This window comes from Nannobrachium achirus (genome assembly GCF_963921795.1).
Source record: "Nannobrachium achirus genome assembly, chromosome: 24".
Classification (NCBI taxonomy): Eukaryota; Metazoa; Chordata; class Actinopteri; order Myctophiformes; family Myctophidae; genus Nannobrachium; species Nannobrachium achirus.
Window position 1 is genome coordinate 7082446 of NC_137831.1, and position 16877 is coordinate 7099322.

Consider the following 16877-nt stretch of genomic DNA (forward strand, 5'->3'; position numbering starts at 1 on the left):
AAATTGTGTTGCAGATTTTTATAGATTTCATAGATAGATTCATAGACGCATTTTGATTTAATGTGTATTTTCAGACATTTAACCACTTAAATCGTCGATACTTTGTCAATTTGATCTCTTTTTTTTTTTTTACCTCTACACCAAACCTATTTGCCAAAAATAGCCGATCTACAAGCTCTAGCGCGAGGCGTTGAGAGCTTGTAGATCAGCTATTTTTGGCTAAACTTCTCCTCAGAATAGGTGATATAATGTGAGGGTTAAAGTTATTCATTTAAAATAATGATCCTATCACAAAGATTTGGCGGACCCCCTGTTGTAACTCTGGGGACCCCTTGTTGAAGACCCCTGCTCTAGAGTGTTTGTTCGGTAGCAGGATCATCTCCATGTCTCTCCAGCTTTTAGTAAAGACTAAGGCATCTCGCTTGGATCAGCTGGGATCGCGTCGCGGTGCGAGACACAAACACAATCGCTCCACCAGTAGACGCTGGGCAGTATTTATTTACAAAGATGACCACAATCCACCTCTCATTGAAAATGAATTACTAGGGCATCAACCTCCCCTAAGGCGCTAAAATCTATTTTTAGGACTTCTCAGGGATACCAATTGTTATCCAATCAGTGGAGAGAGCACGCGTACAGGATAAACAAGTTCATGTTGGAAGTGAACACAAAGCTGGAATAGAAGCTGATCCTGAGTACCTGAGACGAATAACAGTCCATATTTGAATTTTTTGAATATATATATTTTGGGATTTACCAGACTGTAAACCACAAACTAGTTAGCCTCGCGTAGCCAGGCTTACTCATCTCCGAAGAGAAAAGCCTGGTGAAAATAGAAGGCAGAAAGCGTTCTACTTCCGCCGTAGGAATTTCACCGGAAGCTGTATTTTTTTCATGGTGCAGTGTTCCTGCAAACGTATTCCCTGCACGAAATTAACTCTGGTCTACGTCTCCTGCTCCGTCGGTTGCGCTCGCAATAAACAATATACAAACAAAAACATTGATTCAAGCAATGTTACACCTATTAAGAGTGAGTTAAGAGCTACAATCTATTTTAGTTTTTTCGCTGGGGAATGTAAACAGACCCGCACCGCATGACGTAGCGTCCGTTAAACGCAGACTTCCGCTAGAAATCTTGGAACACACCGGAAGGCATATTGTCTACAGGGTGCAAACTAGTCATTTTAATCTGTTAAATTGTTAATGCACTCCCCCCTCATTTTGTTCAATTGTCGGTTTTAATGTTATCTGCTCCCTTTGTCTGCTGAATATTGCTTGTACGGACTTAGACTGTTGTTCCACAAACTGCTGGAGATATACTGTTTTTTTTCCACTTTCCATAAGTATTATGTCTTATAATTCCTAATATATATGAGTTAAGTCAAAAAATCTAATTCAACAAAATGAGAGGGGAGTACATTAAGACTGTAAGATATTAAAAACTTCTAGTTTGTGATTTACAGTCTGGTAAATCAAAAAAATATCTTTATCCAAAATGTTAAAATACGGACTTAGACTGTTATTCGTCTCAGGCACTCAATTATTGTCTTTGTGGGATTCTCTCTGCTGATTGGGTACAATCGGTATCCCAAGCTGAAAGTGGATTTCCAGTTCATCAAAGCGCTGGAGGGAGACCCCTGGTATGGAACAAACACTTTATAGAAATGATTAATATCACAATATAGAAAGCTTCAGCTTTTTAACAAAAACCTTTTTGTTTTAACCCAAAGTATCTACCTTTAACATGCACATTCCTTATTCCCATGTGCCTTCTGTTCCTGTGTGTGTGTGTGTGTGTGTGTGTGTGTGTGTGTGCGCGTGTGTGCGTGACGTCATTCCGATGTGCCTTTCCATTGATTAATCTATGCACCCCCCTTACTTTTTTTTTTATATCTAAATGGCCTATACATGTCGCACATAATTTTGCCTACACTTTTTGTATGTCATTTTGCCTACACTTTTCGTGTGTACATCTACAAGCTCTGCCATTTCCGGCGCGCGAGATGCACCGCGGTTGAAAAAGAAATCCCCTAAAAGAATAAATAGTTATAAATATAAATATGTCCTGCCGTCCTAAAATGTCCTCACTAGTAGTAATACATGTGTTCAGAAACATTTCACCTTTTTGTTTTCTCTCTCTCTCTCTCACTCTCTCTCTCTGTTTGTTGTGATATTTAATTGTTGTTTTTCTTTCTTGTAAATCATATTTTGTGAAGTTTTGTGTAAACTGAATGAACACGTAACGTCTTTTTAACACTATGATTAAAAATATACATTTATGATCATCGCTGCACTACTGTCTATCTCTCTGTCTGCATGTCCTTATGTCTGTCTGTATGTCTAATCTGTCTGTACAATCTCAAATGTGTCATTCAATTCGATTCAATTTGAGTGTCAAATCACAACAAGTTATCTCAAGACACTTCACATCTAGAGACCTCATATATTCTATAGATACATTGCACATTCAGTGAATTATTCCAAACTTTTTTTTTATTATTCAGATGTATATGGCATACAGCTCATGAATATCAAAAGTCCACATTTCAAAATATTACAATATTACACAAGACCATTCAAAACGGATTTATAATAGAGAAATGTCAACCTTCTGAAGTCAGAGTAGCTTGAAGTCCAGACAAATCATCCAAACAAATCATCAAGGTCGATGATACACGAAAGAAGAAGAAGTCCAGTGGGAAGTTTCCTCAGTCAGTTGGGGTGCTATGGCCTCTGCAATTCTAGTTTACACAATATTCTATTGTTTTAGATGTGTATATTCACATCTAAGATGTACTTTAGTTGAATTATAAAGAAAAAAAAAACGTAAGTAAAGTAAAAGTTATTTTTCACCACTGGTTATTGGTGTTAAAACTATCTTAATGTCACTATGAAACGCAAACAGCTCATTCAGCGCCATCTGCTGGTGTGAAAGTATGCTTGAACTGCATCCTCATTAAGTAAGAATTCACTAGAAGATCAAATCTATCTGAAAGTAACTATATCTATCAATTGAATGCCTTACATCTAGGCATCTCTGAAATAATACATTATAAAAGCTAAATAACAGTGTCTTAATGCAGGGATACTCAAATAGCTGAACCTGTGGCGTCATTACAAAAAATGGCAAAGGTGGCATGCAAAGCTATGATGACTAAAACTAAATATATTGACAATGTCATCAACAGATACAAAAAACTAGACTAGAGGCCAGGGACTAGTGGAGGAGAGATCCAGTAGAACTAAAATAAATACATTGTATGTTTGGTTGCGCTCTGATAATAGCAGATCTACAAGCTGTGAGCTTCTTTCAGCATGCAACTGTGACGGAGAGAGTCGCAGCCCTAGCCTGAAGCCTCAAAAGTCTAGTATCTGCTCTCGTTCCATAGGGGATATCCCTTTGGAGTGATGGTTAAGATATTGGACTTTCACGCGGGAGACCCGGGTTCGAAGCTGGGTGGGGAGGTTCGGATCACCTCCGTTACATTGGTGCCGTGACCCGGATTCGGACTTCCCCATAGGAGGAGGTCAAAGGGGGGTGAGTGTGACGGAGAGAGTCGCAGCCCCAGCCCCAGCGTTGAAGCCTCAAAAGTCAAGTATCTCCCCTTTGATCTAGTGGTTAAGATATTGGACTTTCGCGTGGAAGACCCGGGTTCGAAGCCGGGTGGGGAGGTTCGGATCACCTCCATTACACAACCAAGCGTAAATTAAGTGCCAATGACGTCTTTTGACTTTTGTGTTTTTTGTATAGAAAAAATAAATCATTTTTCTTTTCTTTTTAAAGATGTCATTTTTTTTTAAAGATGTCAAAATGACCTGAGATCAGATAGATGCTTTTCTCTGTTTGTGTGTTGGCTCCCTCGTTTAGCTGATTGAGAAAATGTGTGTTCATTCTAGTGGATGGACACTTTTTTTTTATTCAAACAGCTCTATCTCTGGAACCATTTGTCTAACTATACCCTGGGCCCTAGTAACTCAGTACCACTTCCCCCCCCTTGTGATGCCCCTGCCTGCCTGTCACCCCGTGGCTCCCTGAACAGTGCAGTGAACCATGTTTCTAACCGAGGTGCAAGTAAGTATTAGTTCATCGTCTAATCAGGATTTTAGGAACACACAGGACAGTTTTTCAGTTGCTTGTATTTCTGTATTTCAGTATTTACTGTAGATACTTGATATTCATTTGCCTCATTTGCCCCCTTCCTATACAAACCCATTTTAACTGCAAACTCCATTTTAACCATGATAGATTCAATGAAAACACCTGTTTGTTTGTTTTTTTGTTTTTTTGTTTTTTTACTCCTGACATCCTCGGAATACATGAGCACTGAGCAGGCAGTGTTTTTCGATAACTATTTGAATGTATGCATTATCTTTTATCGTGTATATACATATATATATATATATTTTTTTTTTGTTTTTGCATTTTGCATTTTCCCAAATAAATATTAAAACATATAGACGTACTAGGAGGGTGTCAGGAGTCACCAGAAAAAAGAACAGGTGTTTTCATTGAATCTATCATGGTTAAAATGAGTTTGAAGTTACAATGGGTTTGTATAGGAAGGATGTCTGATAAAATGAATATCAAATATCAAAATTCTGAATCAAGCGATTCAAAAACTGTCCTGGGTGATCTCAAAAGCCTGCTTTTAGACGATAAAAAGATTTTTTTAAGTGAAATATCCATCTAAGTAAATGTACTCAGTTACCTTCCACCACTGTTGACATTGTGCTACGCATTTGTTCTCTATATTTAGTCGACCACTTATCTATGTTTTTAATTTGACCAGAGATGTTGTTTACCGTGTGTGTGTGTGCGTGCGTGCGTGCCGCATGTGCTTTTATCTGTGAATGAATGGGCAGAAAGTCAAGGTCACTTGGTCCTAATGGACCTCAAAGAGTACGGAAACCATTTATAGGAGGATGTTCTGATGTCTTCGTTCAGGGCAGGGGTTTTCAACCCTTTTCACAAAAAGCTAAGGTCCATTATTTCTTCAGTATTGGAGCCACAGACTCACCGTTTGATGTGACGTCGCCTCCCAGACCCAAAACTTGGAATAGTCCTACTTTGCGGTCGTCGGTGGTGCCGTAGGACAGTGGTTCTCAACCTTTTCAGGCCGCGACCCCCAAAATAATCATATTTTAACAGGGGACCCCCCACCCTGACAAGCACTAAGAGTTGAGGCATTACATTTTGTATAACACTGTTCTATTGTGAAAATAGCAGATCTACATGCTCACAACGCCTCGCGTTTGCGAGGCGTTGTGAGCATGTAGATCAGCTATTTTCACAATTTCTGCCTGTAATAGTTGACAATTTGGGCCATGTTTAATTTGTCAATTTATATTAAAAAGTCCTTAAATTGTCACTTTAGAAATGTGCAGCCAGATACACTCTATACACCTACATTCTATGTTGGTGTGTTTACCGTTGAGTGAGAAAACAATGTTGCTCATTAAGTTAATCATCTGGGAAAAGAGGTAATTTGGGGACCCCCCCCCTGGGGTCCCGACCCACAGGTTGAGAACCACTGCCATAGGAGAGATGACAGGCAAAAATAACAACATCAGTGCCCACACCCTAGGTACGTAGGTTTGGCGAAAGGACCTTTCTGTGTGGAGTTTGCATGTTCTCACCGTAGGGTAGTTAGTAGGTATAGGCTACCCTCACAAAAAACATGCAGTGCAGTGTGCAAATCCTTGAATATATGTGTTTTTTAAACGAACATTTGTAACTCAAATGTTGCTTCTGGGGGGTCCCTGGAACTAAATATTTTGAGATGGGGGTCTGTGGCCAAATAAATATAATTTTGGGGGTCCTTCACATGAAAAAGTTTGAGCACCACTGACAGAAAAACGTAGAAGGATTTGAAATATTCACAGACTTTTTCAAGATTTTTTCTAAAATAGCAGATCTACAAGCTCGCAGCGCTGTTAGCTTGTAATGTATATCTGCTATTTTTCAATAGTTAAAGCACAAAATAATGCTTTCCCAGTCTGAATGAGTTAAACCTCCTCCCCCTATGAAGAACATTCATGGGGGGCCCGCAGTGAATCCTCGTACCCAGTAACCCAGGGCCCATGCAGAGTTTGGGTAAGGCCATGTATTTTGCCACGAACACATTCGTCCGTGTGCGGACATAATGCTGACCCCTAGCTGGGCTAACAGCATAATCCCGGCGTGGCGGTCACAGCTCTGACTGGACCGCTGGCACACAATGGAGCCGCTAAGGCCAGGCGTAACCGCACACCCGCCGTCGCCGGTTCGATTCCCCCGGCTTCCTGCGTGTGACCACATGTCACCTGCGTGTTAATCCCTGGCCAATCGGAGCTGACCTTTCACACTATAGAATGGACTCGGTGTGTGTGTGTGTGTGTGTGTGTTTCCGTTTAGGTGTGTGTGTACGTATGTGTGTGCAGGGGCGTCACAAGGGGGGGAGTGGGACTGAGTCACTAGGGCCCAAGGTGGAGGGGCCTTAATTATTTTATACTTTAGCTATTAAAAAATATCAGATATACAAGCTCACAGCGCTGCGAGCTTGTAGATCTGCTATTTTGAAAAGTCGTGAAAATGTGTGCAAATGTATTTTTTAAGCAAACATTTGTAACTAAAATTTTTCTTCTGGGGGGTCCCTGGAACTAAATATTTTGAAATGGGAAACGATTTTTCAAAAATAGCAGATCTACAAGCTCACAGCGTGGCACTCGGTGCCGCACTGTGAGCTTGTATATCTGCTATGTTTCACTAGTTAAAGCACTAAATAATGCATAATAATAATGCGTTCCCAGTCTAAATGCGTTAAACCCCCTCCTCCTCCTATGAAGAACATTCACGGGGCGCCCGCAGTGAATCCTTGTACCCAGGGCACAGAGTTTGATGCGACACCTCTGTGTGTGTGCGTGAGCGTGCACATGCGCGTGCACGTGTGGTCTCTTGCGTCACTCAGGTGTGTTGACGGTGTCAAGGCTTCCTATAAAGCTGGGAGCCACAACCACTCTGCACACACACATACACTCACTCACTCACACAAACACACACACACACACACACAGTCACACACACACTGCGAACGGACAGACGGACGGACGGACAGAGAGACGAGAGAGGAGAGAAAGACCCACGGGGAGGACAGGTATGAACAGTACAATTATTATAGTCTACTTTTGGATTTTTCATTTGATTTTGACTTTTTTTCTGTGTTTTTTTAGTTTTTGCTTCTCCCTGGCTTAGTTTTCATTTTCATTTGTTTTGCTGTTTTGTTTTTTCTCTATTCTAATGTGGATTAGTCAGTTCTGAGATTTTTTTTAAAGATACATCATTGAGATTCAGAAAATAAGTCAAATCCATAGACCTAGAATTTGTGCTATTTTATGTAAACCTGGAAAAATACATATTATTATATCATAGATTATTATTTTTTATTACATTTTGGGGAGAAAGTTAATTTATTTATTGTTGTTACAGATAGGACGACAGATATATTTTTGTATCTGTATCTTACCATCCACTTGAATGGAGACAGATATTTATCATCTGTTTATCTGGCCCAGTGAGAATGGGCCTTAAGATTGATACTGGTCATTTATAAGATTGATACGGGTCATTTATAGAGTGTGTTCAGTAACTGATAAGTGGATAGATGCTAGGGATGGGACAATACACGATATTATCGTTTATCGTGATAAAAAACACTCACGATAATTTTATCGTGGAGATTTAATTTATCATGATATCGTCCTCCGTCATGCACTGGGATCAATTCAGCTTTTATTTGCCGAGCTGCATATCCAGTACCACTTAAACCCTCTATAAATGGTAAAAGGTAATTATAATATACGTACTTGATACAGTCTTTTTTCTGATTCTCTATCAAATGTCTTTGCCAAAACAATAGCCGATCTACAAGCTCACAACGCTATTCTTTTTGACAAATGTCCCGCCGCCTCAGGATAATCAATTTTGATTATCGTATAATAGTAAATCGACATTTCTTTTGTCACAATAATCGTGACATGAAATGTTCATATCGTCCCATGCCTAATAGATACTGGTCATTTATGGAGTGTGTTCAGTAACAGATAAGTGTTAGATGGATACTGGTCATTTCTAGTGTCCAGTGAGCATGTAGATCATCTATTTTCACAATAGAGCTGTGTTATGCAAAATGTAATGCCTCAACTCTTGGTGCTTGTCAGGGTGGGGGGTTTCAGTTAAAATATGATTATTTTGGGGGGTCGCAGCCTGAAATGGTTGAAAACCACTGTTTTAGTGAACAGAAAATGCATTTTCATATCAGGATACGAGAGAGAAATCATATACAACAAGACTAAACCACAAACACGTGAAATTGGAAGTCATGAAACGAAAGCCAGAATAAATTAGCAGAATAAAAATAATTGGAATTGGAACCCTATAAAACTGACGATCTCTCCTGCTTGGAACAATGTATCCCGGGGTCTCCAAAAGTGGGTGCCGTGATGCCATCTGATAACATTTGGAATTCATCAATATCACGCCACTATGCTTAGTAAGACATGATTTGCACTGTATGTGATGAGTTATTTAACACTGTTACTGATATAGCAATGATTGCTATCACAATATAGAACTTCAACTTCTTTTTTTTTCTTTAATCAAACTTAGCAATAGGGTTGGTCCAAATAACCAATCTTACTCTAATTTGTCAAAGGGGGGGGGGGGGGGGGGCTCTGTAGCAATCATTTGAAACAAGCATAACTCTTGCCTCATTTGGCATACAGCCATGCAACTGAAGTTCTATCTTCTATGTTTCTATGGCTTATCGTGCCTGTTTGCATATAATTGTTTCCCAATGCTTAGTGCAAGTGGTTGACACACACTGATATTTTGCATTGTCTTGTGTGTTTTTCTAGAACCTTAACTAACTTCCATAAGTCTATCATGCACAGTTCACATCCGCCGCTATGCTCACACACCTTTGTTTGATCTCCTTTCCCACCTGCCCCCCTTATTCTTCATTTTCTTTTCTTTTTTTTTTCTTGATTGATTGCGACCGAAGGTCGCAGTTTACCATGAGAAATGTCAGCTTGTCAGTGTCCGTGTACACGTGTACACATATTGCTATGGGCAAACCCATAGACCGTAAAAATGTGTCATCATGATGTCATTAGGCGCCCTTTATGGCGAGGTCGCCCTGAGGCGTCTTACTAGTATTTCTATGCATTTGATGGGTTGATGTTGATGTATTGATGTATTACCTTGCCTATTGAATTGATTACCTTGCTTATTGTAAGTCGCTCTGGCAGCGGCGTCAGTTCAGAAAAAGATAAGGTATGGCAACATGACTGGTGTCTTGCATGCGCACCCTCGCACAAGTGCAAGACACCAGTCATGTTGCCATACCTTAGCAACAGGCACGATTACAGTACATTTTATTATTTTCCCCTGAGGCCAAGGTATGGCAGCTGCCATAGCTTGCCATACCCAATTGATGCCTCTGCGCTCTGGATTAAAGAGCATCTGCTAAATGCCTGTAACATTTGTAAAAGTAATTGTCTGCACTGTCCCAGAACAACCACCAGGGGTCATCAATGACCCCTAGAATTAATACAAGTCATGATACAGAGGAGTGCATTGACTGTGAGCTGCATGTGATCCTCTCCCTGATTGGCAGACGGAACATGTGTCCCGCGTGGCTATTGGTTGTGGCCGTGGTGGTGGGCGTGTCCAGAGGAGCTGCCAGTCAATGTTGGGAGCATCCTTCCTGTCAGGACCTGAGCTCTGAGAGCAACATGCTGGTAACACACACACACACACACACACACACACACACACACACACACATCCACGCATGCACGCACGCACTTAAGTCATCTGAAATGTATTAGTCTGGGATCACTTTTCAGGGTTTGATCCGGTTGGGAGCGGAAACCACTTTACGTCATGTTGTAGTCCTAGACGGACTACACTTTGGCCAGAACTATCAAACCGGAAACAGTTTTAACCCAAAATATTCCCCTGCACTCAAGGACATACTTTTAGGGCCTACCTAATAAACACCTTGATGCGGCGTAGTTTTGCTTTTGGAAAATGTGTTTGGTATATGCATCTTTTAGTCCAACTCGTAGCGACTGGCAAGACTACATTAGGCTACTCAAGCATTTTAATAGGGATTGGGGAAACAAACGGAGGGAACCAAAACAAAGCAACACCGCTTATTCAGCTTGTGGTTTCCGCCTCGACCAGATCAAACCGCCCGTTGTTAACGATCACAACTCAGAAAGCCTGGTGAGGCGAGGTTAGAAATGTATTAGCCAACTAAATACCGTTCGATTTTAGTTGTCTAAATCTACAATTGAAATTGTAACGGCAGACACTGAAAATAGCCAATACGAAGTTCACAATGTGAGCTTGTAGATCTGCTATATTCAGAGTGCAGCACCCGAGCACAACCAAAAATAAAATTACTTCTAAAAAATATTTCTCCTCTCCTCTCCTCTCCTCTCCTCTCCTCTCCTCTCAGGAGTGTCTTCATCTCTGCCACTCAGACCTCCTCACAGAGGAGTCTCCCGTCTTCCCCGGTGAGGCCCACCTCCTGCAGACCCCCCTCTCCTCCTCCTCCTTGGACCCCGCCGACCCTCCCGCCTCCTCCCCCCTCCTCCTCCTCCTCTCCGCGGACCCCCAGGAGGACCAACTCCAGAGCCAGAGGGCGGTTCGAGTCCCGGCGCGCCGCTCCTACTCCATGGAGCACTTCCGCTGGGGCAAACCGGTGGGACGCAAGCGCCGGCCAGTCAAGGTAGAGCAGGGGTCGTCAGTGTTTTTTTTAAGCGGTGAAAGCCGCTTCCAAGGAGTGGCTTTGTGTGTCCCGTACCTGTCCCGTGCATCTCTGCGCTGTGATTGGTCAATTTTGTCTGTCCCGTACATGTCCCGAATTCACCCTTTGTCAAGTCCCGCCCGTTGTCCCGCCCCTCTTCACACCCATTGGTTGCTGTGTCTTGGTGGGACATTCGGTGGGACACTCCATCCACTACCATTGTAATTCAGTTGTTTCGTATTGTTATTCTGTGTATTCAATTCTCATTTCAAACTTGGTTTCAGTGAAATGGAGCTGCTCAGTGGCAGTATTGTGACTCGGCATGTTTTTAAATGTTTTTATTTCTCCAAAAATTATGTTTTAGCAAATTCAACATAAAAAAAGGCAGAACCAGTGCGGGACAAGGCAGATAGAGTCTGCTGGTTGGTCAGTCAGGGACCAACCAGAAGGCTATCAAAGAATGAATTGAGGATTGGTCAGGCTTCACATGCCAATTTGGCCCTCCAGACAAAATCATTCACTCATTCAGAATTCATAAAAATATAGAACTAAAGCAGATAGAAAGTATAGATCTAGAACACCGAATGTATAGATCTAGAACACAGATTTCATAGCTCTAGAACACAAAGATTCACCGCTTCACTTCGAATCGAGGTTTGATTTATTTTTTTATTTTTTTCTGACATCACACGCTGGCTCTATCCCTTTTATGCCCATATATGGAGTTCCCAAATGTCATCAAAATTAAGCCCATATCTAACAGGACTTCGTATGGGAATGCCCATATATGGAGGCCACATCGGCCACATACCACACCAACAGAATCCATATTATTATGGCCAAGACAGATGGCCAAGACAGCCCATATCTGTGTGGCTGGTTCTATAGACAGGGATCTCCATGTATGGGCATAAAAGGGGTATGATATCAGATGTCATAGACGTCATAGGTCTTTCACATAACAAATAACTGAGTAAGCATGTTTGGGCTCTCACAGCATATCTCCATATACAGTACATGTATCTCCACATATGGGTACCAGGGGTCTCCATATATGGGTAACTGATCCCCATACACTAGACGCCTCAGGGCGTCTAACTAGTGTAGGGCGAGCTCGCGAGATCTGCTATTTTCACAATAGAACCGTGTAATACCAAAGTGCACTGCTGTGTGTGCTAACAAATCTAACCATTCCATCCATCAAGGTCTACACCTCGGTGGGGGGAACTGGCGCCGCCCTGGAGGCTCCTGCTGACAGCTCGGACGAGTTGGGCTTCCTTCCAAGGTTTGTAAAGTTTAGAATGTTTTTATTGTCTCCACCAGCCAAGGCATGGGGAGACGGTCCGTCCGTCCGTCTGTTAGTGGCTAATCTCCGGCACTGTTGACACGATGGCAGCGAAACAGTGCACGCACAATCCCTGGGTGCCAGAGCAGAACCTCTGCCCCAAATCTTTTGCATGATGGGCCTGTTATAGCGCTACCAGGAGGCGGATTTGTGCAAAACACATATTTGGACATCTTCTACAGATTTTGTCCAAAAATCACACAAATCGGTACACAGTATCTCTAATAGTCATTAAACGAAAGGGGTCTTTCACATTTTTCATATTCCATCCTGATTGGCCAAGATTGGCTAAGAAGGCAAGTTTGCAAGAGTGCTCCCTTTTAAACAAAATGCCTCAAATCATAAACGCAGCCTGCGATTTCCATGCAATTTTGTACGCACATTACCCATAGGTCAAGGAACAAATGCCACCCTTTTCACATTGGCCTGTAGGCTAATAGTGCCACCAGCAGCTACATTTTAGCAAAACACATTTTTGGATCAAAATGACTCGAATCATGACAGGCCTAGCCTTTTCACATTTGCCTATTATAGCGCCACCAGGAGGCCACACTAAACCTATCTGACCTGGTGTTTGTGGATACCTGTGCTCGGAAGAGCATGGCTTCTAATTTTATTTATATATTCACGTTTTGACATAAAATGGATAACAATTTAAGCAGGGCAAAATGTAAAAACATGAAGACGCAAACAAATTTAAATAAAACATATCAATACAAGGGTCTTCAACAGGGGGTCCGGGACCCCTAGAGGGTCCTCAGAGTTACTGCAGGGGGTCCTCCAAATATTTGTGTGTCCAACCCTAGTGTCCATATTCTGAGAACTTTAGCCAAAAATAGCCGATCTACAGTACAAGCTCCGTGTGAGCTTGTAGATCAGCTATTTTTGGCAAAAGTTTGGTGTAGAGGGGAAAAGAGCGGACCCTAACCCTCAAGTGGTTAAATATCTGAAAACACAAATTGACGTGAATCCAAAATAAACTGATGATCATGCTGTCAATGAAACTATAATGGAATCTATGAACAGGTTGTGGGGGTCCCTGCTTCATCTCTCTCTCAACTAAGGGGTCCTTGGCCTGAAAACGTTGAAGACCCCTGGCTTAATAAATGCTGTTTCCATCTCTCTCCCCCACACAGTGAAATGAGGCGCGAGCTGCAGGGGAACGAGGTCCTGCAGGAGGAGGAAGAGGAGGGCGTGTTGGGGCAGGAGGAGGAGAACGCGGGGGTCCCTCCCCCGGGGAGGGCTGCTCCCGCTCCCGCTGCCCCTCCCCCCAACGGCGTGGGCGGGGGCCCGGCGGAGCAGCGGCGCGACGGCTCCTACAAGATGAGCCACTTCCGCTGGAGCGGCCCGCCCGCCTCCAAGCGCTACGGCGGATTCATGAAGTCCTGGACGGATGAGAGGAGCCAGAAGCCCCTCCTCACCCTGCTCAAAAACGTCATCAACAAGGACGGAACCGCCGGGCCCGAGTAGAGATTTGCACACCTTTTTAATCAAAAAATAGCAGATCTACAAGCTCGCAGCACGGCACCGAGTGCCGCGCTGTGAGCTCGCAGATCTGCTATTTTCTTTTTAATAGTTAATATTCTCCTTTCGCACAAAGTCGTGCATTGCAAGATAGAGGGCGCCGGATCCCTTTGAGTCACACCCTACCACTCCTTCCTGTTCATCCACAGAGCATTGATTCTAGTCATTTTCTCCATTAGATTTCTTTTCACTTTTTTTCAACTTTTATTACTTGGGATGGTAAAAAGATGAGGCAGACAAATAAAATGTATTTTGACAAGTAATAAAAGTTGGGAAAAAAGGGAAAAGAAAGCACTTTAATCTAATGGAGAAAACGACTAGAATCAATGCTCTGTGGATGAACAGGAAGTAGTGGTAGGGTGTGACTCAAAGGGATCTGGCGCCCTCTATCTTGCAATGCACTACTTTGTGCATAGGGGGGAGGGAGAGAGAGGGGGGAGTGGAGGGAGTGATAGACGAAGACGCGGCTTGCCTGATTACGCTATACTGGAAAGACATCGGATGCTCAAGCTCACAACGCGTTGTGATCTTGAGCATCTGATAATTTGGCGTGTCGCGTGACAACAGCGCACCCACAAGTACAAACACACAGATCCTTAATTGATCAAGACAGCCGATCCGGATGTATCCTTAATTTATCAATATAGCCAAGCCAATTCCCCAAAAATACCCCCCCCCCCCCCCACAAAAAAAGACCACAAAATGGTCGCCTAAGTGGGTGTGGTTGCCTCTAGAAAAAAGAAGGGGGAAAAAATCACACCAAGTGTGAAGTGAGCGTGAGATTTATGATTTCATTAATTTATTTAATTAAGCGTCCCGCGAAACTTGGCCAATGTGACCCTGGGCGTACAACAAACTTTGAGTGCTTTCTGCCAAGATGTAGGCCATATCTAGGCCAGATGTAGGCCATATCTAGGCCAGATGTATGCCATATCTAGGCCAGATGTAGGCCATATCTAGGCCAGATGTAGTCCATATCTAGGCCAGATGTAGGCCATATCTAGGCCAGATGTAGGCCATATCTGGGCCAGATGTAGTCCATTCCTAGGCCAGATGTAGATGTAGTCCATTTCTAGGCCAGATGTAGGCCATATCTAGGCCAGATGTAGTCCATTCCTAGGCCAGATGTAGATGTAGTCCATTTCTAGGCCAGATGTACGCCAAGCTTCGGGGCGATTTGCCCAGGACGCTTCATACCGGCCAAAGCCAGATGTAGGATCTTAGCTCCATTCAGGAACTCCGCTCCACATGCCCCCCCCACCCACCCAATCCCCCCTTCTCCCCGCCCCACTCCGTGAGCTCCAGCCAATCGTATCCGTGAACAACATGACACCAGTCATGTTGCCATACCTTCGTTTTTGCTGAACTTTTGCTGACCAATGAAATTCAGCCAGCGATTTAAGCTATAGCCACGCTGTCACGCGATTGGCTGTTTGTTTTTAGTTGTTTTGTTTTTTTAAGCCGGTGTTGTTTGGTGGGCTGTGATTGGCTAAGAAAGGCTCCAACAGTGTTGATATAATAATGAAAGAGTGCTGATGACCCCTAGTGGCCGATGTGTGTGCTACACCTGTACATAACTGTCAAATACATTATTACATGTGAAATAAGATGAACCTGAAATAAATAAATCACATGAAGGCAACAATGTCTGCCCGCCTGTTTAAATCTTTTAGTGCCATATTTTATTCAAGTTGTGTTACTTGTGGCTGTGCCATTTTCAACATTTTCACCTTTCTCTGGGGCCCCAAATAATATGTTGAACTTCAACTACATATCGTCGCTGTCGGGTGGAAACCTCGTATCTCCAAGTTTCAAATTTGTACGTTCTTTCGCAAAGTAAAGCCCTGCTTCATCATACAAGGCCGTCGCACAAAAGTAGTGAAAACAGCAGATCTACAAGCACACAACGCCTCGCGGTGCGAGGCGTTGTGTGCTTGTAGATCGGCTGTTTTCACTAGTTTAAATCATTTTTAAAATGATAAATACAAAACGAACGGTTTTGGACATACAAGGTTTTCACCCGACAACGACGATACATACATATATAGCTCAAAATAAAGATCTACTCTTCTTTCCAACAAAAAAAGAATATGTTTGTGGCATGTTCCTATCTTTAGTTTTAAGCTTGAATAGAGCATGAGCTTAAAAAAATGAATGAAATAAAAAATCCCACCATTTCATCAAGCGTACCGCTGGCCAATCACAGCGTGACCTGCGGAGCTTGGCCAATTGACCATATTCAACCCTAACCCTAACCATAACCTCAGTAAAACTAACACTGGCGAATGCTAACCTGGTGAAATGCTAACCTGCCGGACGCTGGTGAGTAGCTAGTGATTTTGTAAATCTAGTGATTTTATGAGTCACTAGAAAAAATAATGGGTGTTCTTAAAGAATCTAACATGGATAAAATGGAGTTTTAAGTTATAATGGGTGTGTATGGGGAGAAGCCCTGGAGGAGGAGGGCCTGGTAAGATTTACATCAAATATCTAAATACTGAATGAAGCAAAATCTGTTCAGGGTGTTCGCCTGATTAGACGATAAAATGACCAAAAGTTTTTTTAAAGTGAAATATTCCTTTAAGCACCTGACCTGGAGTGCAGTCCCTTCCTTGTTACTTTTGGGAGGCTGCTTTAAGTAGTCTATATTTTAATTAGGGCTGGGACTTTAACTGATTAATTGCGATTTTCAGAAAATTAACGTGATTAAAAAAATTAACACATTTTAATCGCACATAGTTTTTGCACCACAGAACCTTCAGTTTCGGGCATACCGATCATAGCGATGCACCAACCAAGAAGAGACAACGAGTAGCCGATCAGAGCGCTTTGCTTGGCCCAGTGGATGCGAAATTTAGATTTAAAAAACTCACTCGTTGATTCACTCATACAACAAAATGTGTTTTACTTGAGAGAAAATGCATCTCAGGACAAATATTTATATGCGATTAATTGCGATTAATTAATTACAAAGCCTGTAATTAATTAGATTAATTCTTTTAATCGCATCCCAGCCCTAATTTTTATGCTAATACTTTTGTAATTTTACTCAAGTTAAGTTTTTTTTTGCCAGTTGCCAGTCGCTACGAGTTGGACTAAAAGATGCATATACCAAATGAATTTTTCGAAAGCAAAACTATGCTGCATCAAGGTGTTATTAGGTAGGCCCTAAGTATGTCCTTGGGTGCAGGGGAATATTTTGGATTAAAACTGAA

At 42.4% G+C, this 16877-nt stretch overlaps 1 protein-coding gene across 1 annotated transcript; it reads left to right on the plus strand.

Moving 5' to 3' along the window:
• Nucleotides 1-9660: 9660 nt before the first annotated feature.
• Nucleotides 9661-13608, plus strand: pomca (proopiomelanocortin a; the record flags this gene model as incomplete). The annotated part of the gene is made up of 4 exons (XM_080720149.1): nucleotides 9661-9777; nucleotides 10503-10775; nucleotides 11999-12078; nucleotides 13275-13608. 4 exons carry the CDS (start codon nucleotides 9661-9663, stop codon nucleotides 13606-13608), a joined length of 804 nt encoding a protein of 267 aa, XP_080576275.1.
• Between the last annotated feature and the right edge of the window lie 3269 nt (nucleotides 13609-16877).